At 24.6% G+C, this 16,025-nt stretch overlaps 2 protein-coding genes across 2 annotated transcripts; one reads left to right on the forward strand and one right to left on the reverse strand.

Moving 5' to 3' along the window:
* Positions 1-9,010: 9,010 nt before the first annotated feature.
* LOC115719264 (uncharacterized) lies at positions 9,011-9,673 on the reverse strand. The gene has a single exon (XM_030648235.2). It carries the CDS (start codon positions 9,671-9,673, stop codon positions 9,011-9,013), a length of 663 nt encoding a protein of 220 aa, XP_030504095.2.
* Positions 9,674-11,473: 1,800 nt separating this feature from the next.
* LOC115702736 (DNA-directed RNA polymerase II subunit RPB7) lies at positions 11,474-15,063 on the forward strand. Its single transcript, XM_030630168.2, has 7 exons — positions 11,474-11,676; positions 13,194-13,348; positions 13,698-13,863; positions 13,960-14,010; positions 14,121-14,186; positions 14,293-14,361; positions 14,640-15,063. Exons 2-7 carry the CDS (start codon positions 13,233-13,235, stop codon positions 14,700-14,702), a joined length of 531 nt encoding a protein of 176 aa, XP_030486028.2. The 5' UTR covers positions 11,474-11,676; positions 13,194-13,232; the 3' UTR covers positions 14,703-15,063.
* Positions 15,064-16,025: the final 962 nt, after the last annotated feature.

Below are 16,025 nucleotides of genomic sequence, written 5' to 3' on the forward strand. Positions count from 1 at the left end.
TATTCACATAATTTTTTTTTTTTAAAAAAAAATCTGATTGTATATCAACTAGGAGAGTCAATAAAATGTAAAAGAAAAACATATGGTTAATTTTTAATTTTAGTAGGCATGTAGCGGTATTTAAAACAATAAAATGGTCTAAGAAAATTTCATAAATAATTTACAATTCACGTTGATACATATAATTATTTTTTTCTAAAACTACTAATTAGATTAAAAAACAAAAAACAATGTAAAATAAAAAAAAAAAAATAGAATGTAAAAAAAAAATATTTGATCAACCTAGTTTACTGTTATTTTGAAAAAAATAAAATTTTTATATATATATATAAAAAAAAAAAAAAAAAAGCTACCGTCTAGAAAAAGAAAAAAAAAACTAGCATGTAGGCAGAGTTTAGGAAAGAGAAGCAATAAATATAGATTGGTATACCTATCAAAAAGAAATGCCTAAATTGTGAGTATTAAAATAGGTAAGGGTAAATTCTTAAATAATTTAATAATAATAGTTGTTGGTGCAAATATTTCAAATAAATAAGCAAAGAGATAAAGAGACCTATGTAAAACTTTACATGAAAAAAATGCATAAATAAAAAAAAAAATAACAGCAAAATAATTGTAAAACTATTATATTATTCATTTCAATTTTTTTATAAATGTAATCAACACTTTGTTCGTGTTTTTTCTATTTTGTTTATTAGAGATGATCTCAGGTCCTGCGTATGAAATTTAGTGTGCCAGAAAAAATAATTGACCTTAAAAAAATAGTATTTTTTAAAATAAGTGAAAAATATATAATTTTAATAGGGAATTTTTTGAGCTGGACTAGATAAATTCTAGGCATAAGTACATACCTAACTCGTCTATGACCAAAGTTAGACCTATATATTTTTTATATATAGAGATTTTACACCACATGTATACTTAAATTTTTAAATTTTTTACTTTTAGACTGTGGGACGAATTTTTAAAAAAAAAATACTATAATTTTTATATATACTGCGTGTTAAGTTTTCACGGTTGTTTTTTAATTGTTGTATTGTTGTTTTAATTGTCGTGTTTTATTGTTTTACAGTTGTTGTATAAAAAAATAATATTTTTGTAAAAAAAATTCTGTATAACAGTAAAATTAGAAATTTTTACCTAAAATTTAATATTTTTGTAAAAATCCCTTTATATATAGATTTCATAATTCTTTTAAAATGATAATAATTTCATGAGAAAATTAACAGCTATATTACTATTCTAACAAGTTATAGCTTAAACAAGAAAATAAATATATATATATAATAAATAATAAGCTTATATATTGCTGAATATTAAGAGACACATATTAATTATGACTAATCAAATCTACATCATCTTCATCATTGTGGTAAGGGGTCTCTGATCTTGCTGGCCTTCATCATTATCAACTTTAATTTTTCACTAATCTTATAATAACTATGATTATTTAATATAATAATATTTTATTTTATAATTAATTATTTCATCCACACTCGACTATAAATTTTCATCCACATTAATTATTTCACATTAATTATTTTAAGGTTAATTATAATGTTATAATTGCTTTTATTTAATTTGATTTTAATTTTTTGTGAAATAATTTAAGAATTAGACGGTTAATTATTTAGTTCGTTAGTCTAATTTTGATTCTAATTATATCTCCAATAAAAAAATGTACCGATTGAATTACAGACTATTATTTTAATTAATTACTATATTAATAAAATTTTATGATATATTAAAAAAAAATACATATATATTTATTTAACATATATAGTTTTGAAATGTAAATATAGCTATATATATTTAACAATTAAATTCGATCAGTTAAGTAGATTTTTCATTAAATATCAAATATAATATTCAGAGTATAGGCAATATAGAAATGTAATATTTATCCATCAATATTTCCTTAAATATACATATACAATCAATATTTATATACATATTTCTTTTTTGAGCATTGCTATTAGGTACCAGTAGTGCCTAGCACCTTTGTGACATGTCGCGTTGCGATTGGCTAGCGATACTCCCTAAAAACTATTATATTAAATTATATGGGACCCGATACTTAGTTGTACCAATAGCGATATTGACACATAGGAAGGTGCTAGGCACCACTGGTGCCCTTTAGCATTTCTCTTCTTTTTTTGTTATATATGATTAATATTTCTATTCTTTTATTCGGTGAAAGTAATTAATATGTTGGTATTTGGTTGGAGAAGTAGTTTAATTATAGTTGGATTTGATTCTTTTATTATTATATGTGCAGTACTATTTTTTAGGGGGACATATATGATATATATAGTACCATTTAAATATATATGATCATATATAGTACACCAATAAGTAATGATAAAGTTAATTTAAAATTGATTGATTGATAAAGTTAAAAATACTGTGTTTTTTTTTTAAATTACTGTATAAGTTTTATATTATGTACTGCGTTAAAATTTTATTATTATTCAATAGTTATTTTATTGTTATTTTTAATAATTTTGTTTTTATATATTTTTATAAAAAATTCTGTATATTAATAAAATTATAAATTTTTATTTAAAATCTAATATTTTTATAAAAAATTCTTTAATTATATATACACGACAGACACCTTAGTTCTCATGATAAGACGAGCGAGGTGGCTGCCTTGGGTACAAGAAAAAATAAATGTATGTATATTTTTGGGATAATTATAAAGTATTACCATATTAAATTATATAATTATTAAAGTTAATTATATACATTTTATAGATATATAAAAACAACAACATATTTATATACAAAATGATGACTAGTATAGAATGTGTAACTAGTAACTAAGTAAAATAGCCTTATATAAATTAAAACATGTCACCAAGTGTATCCATTTCACTCAAATTAGTAATAAGTTAATTATTATATCAGAAAAAAAAAAAAAAAGTTAACTATTATATATAATTCTCTTATATTTCCTTCATAAATTATATATTTGTAAAAATGTTTTTTTATTGGATTATAATACATGTGGTACCATGCACGGCATATGAAAAAGCTTACAAAAAAAAAAGAGAATAATATATATTTATAGAAATAGCCACTTTTTCTCCTTTTTATACATAATAATTAATATATATTTATTATTTTTTGTATGATATATATAAATTAATATTAGTATAAATAATTAAATAAAGGCATGCATGCATGCATGACTATATATCTTCAAAACTAAAAAAGACACAGATATGTAGCATTCAGCTGAGTTTTTTCCTCGTTTCCAATGTTCTTTACTATAACTATAAATATATATAATATTGTAACTTTATATTAATTGAACCAAACACAAAATTATTATTATTATTATTATTATTCAAAATAATAATAAAAAAAAAATCAACACAAGGAGTAGTGTTACTGTTAATCCATATAGTTTTAACAATTTCTATGTAAATTTTTTAAAAATTCAAATAGTTTTCTGTATTTTAAATAAATTTGAATTTTTTTGAATACACATGGTAAATTAGAATATTAAAAATTTAATTTTTGGTACTATATTAATCGAAATTTTTTAAAAATTTACAAGAATAAAATTGTAACTATAACCACTATGAAAAAAATTGACAAAAAATATCCCTAACATATCATTTTAAACCTAAAAGTTAATTAAAAAGTTATAATTATTAGTCCTCTTAATTAATAATATGTGTTAATCCTCTCCTGGAATGCATGTTCAATTTTAGTTATGTACTATATTTAATATTAATTACATTATTTACTATTGTGTAACTTTGTGTTGTGTCCACGTTAAAAGTGGTCGATCTGATATATATTTAGTAAATAATATATAAATATGAGTGTTGTCCAGTGAAAACCCAACTTTGATAGGGATTAATTAGATTATATATATTATAGAATCTATTGAAAAGGTGGTTCGTTTGTTTATTATATATATATTATATAGTAGTGAAAAAAAAGCAATTGTATATATATGCATGTTATGATATAGTAAAAGTTACATATATATAGAGAGAATTATGTGTTTTTTTTATTTTATTTTATTAATAAACATTATTATTAATAGATTTGCTTTTTGTAATTGGTTTCAATAATTTTGAGTTCTTAACCACAAACAGATCGAACATGATTAAGACAACTATATATATTTACTTAGAAAAGTCAATTCATCACTCTCTCTCTCTCTCTCTCTCTCTCTCTCTCTCTCTCTCTCTCTCTCTCTCTCTCTCTCTCTCTCTCTCTCTCTCTCTCTCTCTCTCTCTCTCTCTCTCTCTCTCTCTCTCTCTCTCTCTCTAAGTGATTAATATTATTGACTTTGATAAAGTTATGAGTGAATCACAGAGAGAAAGAACAAGCACATTCGATGTATAATATATCATGTTTTTAATTATAAATATTTAATATTAAAAAATCAATTTGGATTAGATTGGGTCGTGTTGGTGTAATGTTGTAAATTTTCGTGTGTCGTGTTAGCTCGACTCATATTATATTGTATTTTTAAAAATACATAAATCGTGTTATGTATATTTTTAAAGAGTATGCCCAATATTTTTACGTCATGTTAACCTGTTTTTTCTTAGAGAAAATTACACTTTATACTCTTTTTATATTTTTGCATCATGTTAGCCTGTTTTTTCTTAGAGAAAATTACACTCTATTACCCTTTTTATATTGTCATCTTTTATTTTTACCATCTTTTTTAAAGTCTATCATTTTTACCTCTTTTTTTAAACATTGTACTAATTTTTCTCATGTCACTTCAAGATACTCTCCATGTGAGTCTCTTATGTCAGGGTATTTTAGATACAATACATATAAAAAGAAGTATGTTTCAATTAAATATAAAATTAAAAGTAAATTTAATTAATTAATTAATAAAAATAGTATTTTTCAACATACTCCTTTTTCTTAAATAAGTCAATCCACTCTTATATTTGGACTAAAATTTGTATTTTAATTTTTTACATTTATTTTTTAATTTACTCAATTATATATAATTCTCATATATAACTTCAATTATAGTTATATAATTTTTTAATAATATTTTATAGATAATTATAATAAAAAACTATTATAATTTAAATATTTATAATTTTATTTTATCATTAATTGTCATACTTGTGGCACTAATTCTTTATATATTATGTACACATATTCAATCCTCTCTTTTTATATATGTTTAAACCACAAATAAGATTGCTCATATATATGCATTTAAATTCAAATTTGTCTAACAATATCACTACTCATAGTCATATATACTTTTTTGAAGCTCTCTATTACTACTATACTTTATATCCTTTATTTATTTTTTTCAAGTTGAAAAGATAATTTTAGTGCAATAAATATAAACATATATATATGTTAACACTATTTAGCTAGAAGTATAAATTTTAATTTATTTTTATTGTTTGGATAACTACTATATACAGGGTCGACTTTAAAATTTAGTAGGTCATAGGAAAGAAAAAATATTTTTGAGCCCTTATTTAAAATAAAATGTGATATTTTTTAAATTAATAAAAAATGTGTAATTTTAAAAGAAATTTTTTTGGCGTAATTGGGCCCGGTTAGGCATGCTATTATATGAATATTTTTTTTAAATGAAAAGTACTCTTTAAAATGTTTGGATTTTATTAAAAAAAAATTCTTTTATGTGTAAATTAAAAATTATATAAATTATTTTAATTTTAGTTTTTTATTTTTTATCTAAATACTCCTAGAAAAACTTTTTTAATTTTAAAAACTAAAAAAGAACATATAGAAATTAAGCCAAACATACCATGATGTGTTTATTCATCCTATATAATTATCACTTACAATATAAATACAAATTGACAAAATGACATTATATATCCATTTTCACAAATACTAACTGCATTTCATGGTAATTAATATAATATCCAATAATTTTAATTCCTTTTAGAGATATAATTAATGGAGCTCAAAACTTTAAAAGCTATAATTAAGAGTGATAGAGAGATATTTAAGGCAAGGTATTCATTATAAGTCAAAAATGCACACACACTCCCAATTATTATTATTTTTCAAAACAAATTATTAATATACAACTAGTTTTTATTAAATGGGTAGTAAATAATATGCAAAATATTATGGTATGGCATTATTATTGTATGGACATAATTAGTTGGCTTTTTTTGATTGCACTCACAACACCCACGTTGAAAATTCAAAGAAGAGAAACACCATGAAGAGTATTTTTTACTACTCAAGCACCAACCATTTCATTATATTCATTTTAGCCATTTATTAATCATCACACCCATGTCTTTGACTTGTTTTTTTTTCTTTTTCAATATTTTGACTATGAAATAATAACATATAAAGGAGAAATGTTAAAAGGTATCAGTAGTGTCTAGTATTTTCTTGTGTGTTAATTTTATTATTAGTTTAATTAAATAATATAATAATTTATTATTAGTTTAATTAAATAATATAATAATTTTTAAGGAGTATCGCTAGCCAATCGCAAAACAACATATTTAGAGGTGATAAACACTACTGATACTAATAATAATATTCCATACAAAAGTGTTAAGAAGTACAAGATCAGGGTCAGCTCAAACGATTTGAAAGTCTCTAGTGAAAAATTAAATTTAGATATTTTATTGAAAAAAATATCAATTAATACTTTATACACTCATTTTTGTAAAAAAAAAAAAATACTTCATAAATTTAGTAAAATTAAATATGCCTAGTTTATTATTTTTTTTAATGGAATATTAGAATAATATATGTGAGTATTGAGGCCAAAAGTTTTTTTTCACTCTTTTTTTTTTTTTAATATACATTGTCAATCAAAAACATTTATATATAAAAGGAAGATAAAAGAAGATGGGATTTCTAATATAGGAACCTTGTACAATAGTTCAAGTCTTATATATTTTTGTTAGATAAATAATATAGAGAAACTACTAATCATTTGTAATAGGTCACTTCGGTATGATGTTGGTCATTTCAGGTGTCTAATAGCAATGCTCAATGATATATGAGTATACTCAAAAATACATATGAGAATATCTTTTTTCATTTTTTTATGGCAGTATTTGGTATAGTTACAATATTAAATCTGTAAATTTTGAAAATTTTTAAACACTTTACATTATCGAAAATAAGTTTGAAGTTTTTTGAACATGCACAGTAAACTAGAATATGAAGAATTTTATTTTCGGTACTGTAAATTATTTAAAAATTTTAAAAATTTACAAAGTTAACACTGTAACTATAACAAATAACAAATACCGTTATGAAAAGAATTTTTTTAAAAAATATTCTAATATGTGATTTTGGGTGTAGAAATAAATTAAGAGATTGTAATTAATACTATTCGTGATATATAATTACAAAACATTATATAATAATATTTTTCTTTTAAAATTAATTAATTTAAAATTGGGACAAAACCTTTGTTTAAACTAATTGTAACATAGCAGTGTGCAATGTTTTTGTGTAATTTGTTTAAATTAATAATAAATTATACTATATATCTTTTTTAAAAAAAATTATTTAAACAATAATAAATTAAAAATATATTTAATAAAATATCCCAATTTTTTTCACATTAATAATGTATAAAAATTAGTTTACCTATCATTATATTTTAGTAGTTCTCAAGAGAATGTTTTTGTAACATTTTACACAATTTCTTTATGTACAAAAAATGAGGAAATTATAAATTTTATGGATTTTTATATTTTTTTTTATAAAAATATGGTTTTTTTCCAAAAAAGTTATTTATAGGAAAATTGAAAAAAAAAATTAAAAAATGTAGGAAAATCATGTAAAAGTAACTAAAGGGATATCCAATTACCATAAAGAGGTAACTAGATACCTGTTTTGCCCCCATATTTTTAAGATTCTTCTAAAATTTTCCTATAAAATATTTTTTTTAACAAAAAAAGTCATGTTTTTACAAACTTATACTTTAAAAATCATAAAAATGAAAATTCCCCAACAAAATAATTCGCTCTGATATGAAATATGCTTAGGCTTGGGCCTTAAAGATATCACACATTACCACTTAAGCCCAATGTTGCTTGTGTTGTTGATCTTTAACTAAATAGTGACTAAAATGCACAATATTTTTAAAATGTTATATTTTTATAATTAATCTCAGTAAATTTAATAAAAAAAATTTAATGATTTTTTTTTTTTTAAATATTATACTTTTATACTAGTTATATTATAATAACTTGGTGTGGTCATTACAAAAAAAAGTTTGTAAAAATAGTATCGACATCCAACCAATCATACACATTGTGAGTGAAAGTCTATTTTACCACATTATGAACTAAAAAGTTACAAAACCGAACAATATTGAAGAATATACATGCCACAAAAAAAAAAATTACGATCTCGTATAGTTATCAATCTCCCATCTCGATTCAACTCCATTGAGAGAGATGATCACTACCTTAGAATTACTCTTGACAATAATAGAATTGCACCCCCGTGAACTATTACATTTACAAAATTTTAGTCATTTTGTTAGGTTCTGTCCAATTATTCTGTTTAAATGATGACATGTCTTTGTCAATTAGCAACTTTGTCCCATAAACTTTGACAACTATCAAATCGTACCCCTTTAAAATAAAAATGAGAAAAATTCAACACTTTTTTAGTAAATCTAAAAAATTTAATTTAGATCTTAAGAAAAATCATTTTGAATGATTAAGAAATTTAAAAAATAAATTAAAATTTTAAAATTAATTACGCGATATAAAAAATTATTTATTTTTTAGTAGAAAATTCATTTTGATATTAAAAAAATATTAAAAATTTAATTTGTAAAAACTAAATTTTAAAGGAGCAAACTTAAATATATGTTGTTTTTTATCAAAAAAATATAGATTTGTTTAAGTAAACATAACATTTTTTTGGTTTAATTTTAAAACTTTTTTTTTTAAAAAAAAAATATATTTTTATTGAATTTTTATTTCTTTTTCTTTTTTATTTATTTTTTTTTTTTTTGAGATAAAATGGTGACATTTTATTAGCAAACTGAATCAACCATTACAATGTTTAAAAGATCATCTAGAGCAGTACTCTCGGTGAACATACGAACTGAGTGAAAACAAGAACTGCGAGCCATATAATGGGCAGCCTTGTTAGCAGAGCGTTTAACAAATTGAATCTGAACATATTTTAAAGAATCAAGCAACTCTTTGCACTCTTGAATCACCACGCTAAAGGGAGAGCGTAGAGGAACCGAAGAATGTAAAGCTTGAACAGCCACAAGACAGTCGGTTTCCAGCTGTACATCATGCCACTGCTTGTCTTTGATCCAGCTAAGAGCCTCCTTGATGCCAATCGCCTCCACCACTGCAGCATCTAAATAGCCCGGTTTACTACAAGAAAGAGCTTCAAGAAGGTGGCCATGACAATTGCGAGCCACCAACCCAGTCCCATACCAACCTTCTGCCTCAAAGATAGCTCCGTCTACGTTGACCTTAATTTTATCAGTAACCGGTTTAGACCAATGCTCACTTCCTTCACTTTCACCCGAAGCCAAAAATAAAGGACCCTTCTTTTTCAATTGAGCATTTTTCCATTGATTAAGGTTGACTCTAGCAGACAGAATTACATCCGAAGCTGAAGTGCTCTTGCCTTTCCAAGTGAACGCATTGCGGGCATTCCAAATGGCCCAACAAATCATGACCGCTTCCTCTCTTACCTCGGTACTATAGGGCAAGACAAACGATTCAAACCAATTTGAGAACTTACCACCCAACAAGACAGCCGCACTTAAGGATGATCTATGCCAACAACTTTGAGCAAAAGAACATTCTATTAACAAGTGCACAATCGATTCATCCTCAAAATTACACATGGGACATCGCAGATCAAGGGAACATGTCTCAAGACCAGCTGAACCTTCGTGGGAAGAGTTTCAGAGAGAGAGAGCGCCACAAAAAATGAAGCACCTTAGGCGGGACATTGATGTTCCAAGCTATCTTCCACAGTTTTTTCTCATCAGTTGACAAAAGCAACCCATCTTCCTTGTGTAACAAATTATAGGCATCCTTTACTTTATACACATCAGAAGAATTAAGAGACCAATACCAGAAATCAGAAGGAGCTGAAGAAATAGGGAGCTTACAAATCAGATCTCGATCACGGGTGTTGAACACATCATTCAACACTTCTAAATCCTTCTATCATGACTCTCCATCAGGCTAGCCACTTGACAATCATCTAATCCCACCAGTTGAGTCGTTACAAAGGGATTGGATGCATCAGGTAACCATGGATTTTTTCTTTTTATTTGTTAAGGTATGAGTTTATAACTATAAAAAAGTTTGATTTTTTCTTCAAAAGAATCTTAGTTCATTTAAATTATTTATTAGGTTCTCAATAATTTTGGTTTGATTTTTTAAGATATATGTTGATAAATAAAATAAAGTTTGAAAATATTTTTTTTTAAGTAAAATTAATATTTTAATCTAATCTTTTATTTTTTGAATGAATTAATAGAATATTATAATTGTTTTTAAAAAGGATAGAATATTACATTTTTTAAAATAATTTTTTTTTTAGTTAAAGGGGGCAAAATTTTGTATTGGTCAAAGTACAAAGGGTAAAAATACTAATTTTTAACGGTAAAGAAACAAAACTTAACAGAAAGGGCATAATTATGTAACTGTTATATTTTAGGGGACAAAATCAGGTAGTGACAAAAGTTCAAGGAGTAAAAATACTAATTATTCATTAAAAAATCAACAACAAAATAATATTTTATATTTTATTATTATTATTATTATTATTATTATTATTATTATTATTATTATTATTTTGTGTATTTTGTCCATCTTGATTTTTAACTAGGCAATATAGCCGCGCGAATTTAATTTTTTTGTTATGATATTTAAAATATAATTTATTTTTATTTGATAAGTATATTTTTTAAGAATATGAATTATAAAAAAAAATTAAAAGAACTTAATACAAGTAAAGATATAAATTTTACATAAAATAAAAATTATTAAAATGGGGTATCTCCAAAAAATTTTGAAGTGTAGGTAAAATTTTCAAAATAAATTTACATTTCAAAATATCAAAAAAAAATTATGTTCTTATAAAGTAACTAAAACAGAAGCTATAAAAGTCAAAAAAAAGTATGAGGCGATTAAGCCTCTTATTATATATAATAAAATATATAGATTTTATGTTATAAATATATATAGATTTTTTTATAAAAGAAAAATCTCGTTTAATTTTTAAAAATTATTAATTAATATAAAATAATAAAAAAAAATATAAGAAAATAAATATATGTAGATTTTTTTATGAAAAAAAAAGCTACGTAAATTATTAATTAATATAATTATTAATAATAAAATAATAAAAAATATAGAAAAATAACTAAATATTTATCAATATAATAAAAATTAAAAAAAAAAAAAATAGAAATTTAAGGAAAGAAGATATAAAACTATTTGGAGTAATATTAGGATTTCTCTTACTATATATATATAGATTAATAAATGAGTAATCAAAGAAAAGAAAATAATAACCCTACACTACTCTTCACCATTTTCACTCTGTCGAGCCTCCAGATTTCTCCTTACAGGTTCTCTCTGCAAAATCCGGTGTCATCTCCGACGGCCACGGTGAAAGACGGTTCTTCACCTCTCTCTCGCTCTGTCGTTCTTTTTGCAGGTTTTCACACTTTTGCTTAGAAATTTATTTTTTCAGTATATTTTCTCTTTAATGGGAAATTTGTTTGGTTTTGTTTTCTTTAATAGTTCTTCTTCTAAAGTTTGAATTAAAGCTTAATTCTTGACTTGAGAATGTTTAATTTGTGCTAGTTTGAATATTAGAATCCAAATCTGATATAAAAATGAGTGTTCTCGAGTTGTTTTTTAGTTTTTTGATTTCGTGTTTAACTAATCAATTAATTGTTATTGTGTAATATTTGTTTTAATTTGATTATTTTTATAGTTTAAATCTGAGTTTGAAAGTTTAAGTAATATGATTTTGTTGATAGTTTAAATTACAATTTTTGTTGGAAGTTCTCATAAGTCACAAGATATTTTCTTTTGATAAGTGATAAAAAGAAAGAGGGGTTTCCATTGCAAGTAGATAAGTTGCTTCACTTGTCCACATAATATAGACAACACTTCATTACTGCTTATATACATAGTTCTTCCAGATATTTCTTTGGGATCGTGTGCTCTTTTCTGTAGTTTGACATTGATATTGACTTCAACCCAATTGCTCAAATTTCCAACCTTTGCTTTTCAAAACATATATATGTATATGTCTCAAAAAGGATAAAAGGAAACTGTTGTGCATGTATGTGTAGTTTTAATATTTTTGGACTTTATTAGGTAAGATGGGGTTCTATTGCAAGTTGTTTTTAAAGTAAAATAAAATGAAAAGATTTGATTGGTTTGTTTAGGTACAGCTTTCTTAAATTTGAATGATTATTCGTATGACTTGATTGGTAGTTTGAATGATTTTGATTGTATAATTTTTGTTCTTGCAATCTAATTTAGAAAACAATTTTTTTTCCACCAACAATTGATAGGTCAAATGAAAAGAGAAGGTGTTAGTTCTATTTCTAAATTTATAAAGATATATGTAATTTTAATGGTTATGTTATTGATTTTATCATGTCTGAATTGCTTTGCATCTTAATAATGGCAATTGATGATCTTTAACAAATTGGTCATTGTGTGTGTGTATCATTTTTTGTACTTTAATATTTTTTATTATTGGATTATAAGAGGCAGTGATTAAAAAAAAGTAGAATCACTCATATACTACACACCGAAATAACTGTAGATACCATTTATCTTAATTGGCTTTTTAGTACTTTAAACTTTGATGTCGTTTTTACGTTCTCTGTTCTCTTTCATTGTTGTTTTGAAATCTGGTTTGATTTTTGATTCTGAATGATGAGAATAAGCAGACGGGCGGTCTGAACTGATGTCATGTTGATTGCCTTTTTGGAATATCTCTGAGCCTTTATAATATACCACTTATTTTGTGTATAATTTTCAGTTTTATGGTTTGCTTATTTTGAACTTGTTTTGTTTGTGTTCATTGTCATTCATGTGATATGGTGAAGTTTGTTATCATAATTTTTATTATTTATTTCATTGAGATTCCTTTTCTTAGTTTTTCTTTTCCTCTTAAATTAAATTTCTGCTGTTCCCCATATTCTTTTGCAGTTAATAATATAAAGGAACAAAAATAAAACAAAAAAAAAAATGTTCTTCCACATTGTATTAGAGAGGAATATACAGCTTCATCCACGACACTTTGGTCGTAGTCTGCGAGATAACATAGTTTCTAAGCTGATGAAAGACGTCGAGGGAACTTGCAGGTGGAAAAAGAAAACATCTTATTCTTTCTTTCGTTCTTTTGATTTGTTTGTTTCCCTAGGACAACAAAATTAGTACTCTTAAGTCAGTAAACGAAAAATTTTAAAGCTACAATTTTAATTATCTGGAAAAGATGTAGTATTTGGACATCATAGGATATCCCAATTTTTCCTTCTCTGTTCAAATTTCAAGCTACAGTCCCATAGATGTTGGTCCTTGAAATGTAACTATTGTTGGATCTGAAATCTTATTTTGACATCCTAGGATAGTAGTATCTCTTCACTCTTTTGTTACTTCTTCAGTCTAATTTAATAGTGAACTAACTATATTTTACTTTCTATTACTGTACAGTGGACGACATGGTTTTGTTGTGGCAATAACAGGAATTGAGGAAATTGGAAAAGGCCTTATCCGTGATGGTACAGGATTTGTTACATTTCCGGTAAAGTATCAATGTGTGGTTTTCAGACCATTTAAAGGAGAGATACTTGAAGCTGTTGTTAGTATGGTAAATAAGGTACGGTTATTATTTCTTTGTGACGTGCCCATTAAATATTATAAATTTGTGTTTGTAATCAAAGTGAGTGTGTACAATAACATCTGGAAATTACAGATGGGATTTTTCGCAGAAGCTGGACCTGTTCAAATTTTTGTTTCAAACCATGTAAGTCTATATCTAAGTTTTTGCTGAATAATATATCTAATTATCTATCGATATTAAAAGTGTTATATATCTAAGTGTAAGTGTATCTTGTTGTCATGGGTGGATTGTAGTTGATACCAGATGATATGGAATTCCAGTCAGGAGATATGCCCAATTACACAACTTCAGATGGATCCGTACGTATTTATGATAAAAAACCTTTATAGATTTGTTATTAAAACTTATATTTTCGGATTAATTGATCTTGTGGATTTAATAAACTCTGTGTCTTGGATCTTTCAGGTTAAGATTCAGAAAGATAGTGAAGTGAGATTAAAGATAATTGGAACAAGAGTTGATGCTACAGAAATTGTATGCTTTTCAACCCTTTTTCTTAAAAAATAAATAAGACTCTTTACACTTACCATATCAGTTAATAACCGTATCTTTTTCCTCTCAAAACTTAGATATCATGAGATCACTTCTTTTAGTTAAAAAGTGAATGAATTTTTCTAATTAGATTCTTAAAATTAGGGAATTGGAGTTCCTAAAAACTCTTTCAAAAACGATTGCTTTGAAAATTGTCTGTACTATTTAGAGTATTATCGTGTTGCTATTCTAAGATCTCATATTCTTTTGTTCTATCACAGTTTTGCATTGGTACCATAAAGGACGACTTTTTGGGTGTGATAAACGATCCTTCGGCAACCTAATGGCGTTTCTCCTAAACCCAGAAGAAAACTAATTTAGGTATCGGGTTGTTTGGCGAAAAGGAGTTGGAATCGAAAATGAATCTGTGATCCATCAATTTTCTGTGTTTGTATCTAAATTTAAAGTATTGGAATAACATTTTCACCGTTTTGGGAGGAATGGTTATTCCAGTCCCATAACAAATGAAAATGTCATTTCAATGCGCAGTTAAAATATAATTAATTATTGTCCCCTGTTCTTTAAATATGTAATTTTTACTGTAAGACTAAGGAGATTAACTTAACTCGAATCTACATGACTAAAGTGTAAGCATTTCTTATTTGCTTGAGGATATACAAAAGAAATTTCAGTTACATTCTCAAATAATAATTCGAACATGATACATAATTTATGGGTTAGGATCAGAAAAATTTGACGTAGGTTGAAAAATGGTTGACACAAAATAAGAACGGATCAAACACAACTCACTTAATACGAATTTGACACGTTTGATACGGTTTTTTTTTAATTAAAATAAAATAAAAAATTATTAATAATATGATTATGTAAAAATATATACTTAGTGATTTATACATGTTAAAAAATTTTAAATTTATTTTTCTTTAAAAAAAAATTGAAAATATTTTAAAATTTTTAATTTTTATTATACATATAAAAGTTATTTATATATAAATGTATATGAGTTTTCTTATAGAACTTAAATTTACTATTTTCTCAATAACTCAACTTAAGTAATAAAGAAACGGGTTAAAGTGGGTTAATACGAACACGAAGATTTTTTACGGGTACATGAGTTGAAAACGGATTAAAATGTGACATTAACACGATACGATAACACGTTTTGTCACCTCTACTCATTTTCATGATTACTTTATTATGAAATAAATTTTAGTTAAAATTTTGACTTTTTTTTTAAAATATTATCAACTAAATTCAATCAATGATCGATTGGATTCAGTCTAAGATTCATTGGATCTAAAGAGTAAAGAAGGTTGAGAAAAAGTCAGAGGAAAATTTATAAGTTTTATTTTTCTAAAATAAAATTTCTCAATTATCCTTTGATATGCATCAATCATTTGTTTTTAAATCTGTCAAAATAAAATACAACACTGAAAAACATTGAAAAAACTGAATAATTTACAAAGAAAATACTTTGTCAACACGTACAAAAATTGTAATATAAAATTTTCTTAAAACGATGTCATTTATTTTTTCAACAAAAAACTAGTTAACACATAATCAAATAGTTTAGAGAAGTATTTTCGTCAATCTCTTATTATATTTTTTAGTCAACTTTAATGATAGTATTCGTTATAGTTACAATA

Source organism: Cannabis sativa, chromosome X (genome assembly GCF_029168945.1).
Source record: "Cannabis sativa cultivar Pink pepper isolate KNU-18-1 chromosome X, ASM2916894v1, whole genome shotgun sequence".
Lineage (NCBI taxonomy): Eukaryota > Viridiplantae > Streptophyta > Magnoliopsida > Rosales > Cannabaceae > Cannabis > Cannabis sativa.

Bases quoted from the DNA above. Each gene is read 5' to 3' on its own strand.
- LOC115719264 (XM_030648235.2), bottom strand. From the start codon at position 9,673: ATGATTTGTTGGGCCATTTGGAATGCCCGCAATGCGTTCACTTGGAAA.
- LOC115702736 (XM_030630168.2), top strand. From the start codon at position 13,233: ATGTTCTTCCACATTGTATTAGAGAGGAATATACAGCTTCATCCACGA. The intron at 14,187-14,292 runs GTACGTATTTAT...TGGATCTTTCAG, and splicing joins ACACAACTTCAGATGGATCC to GTTAAGATTCAGAAAGATAG. The intron at 14,362-14,639 runs GTATGCTTTTCA...GTTCTATCACAG, and splicing joins GAGTTGATGCTACAGAAATT to TTTTGCATTGGTACCATAAA.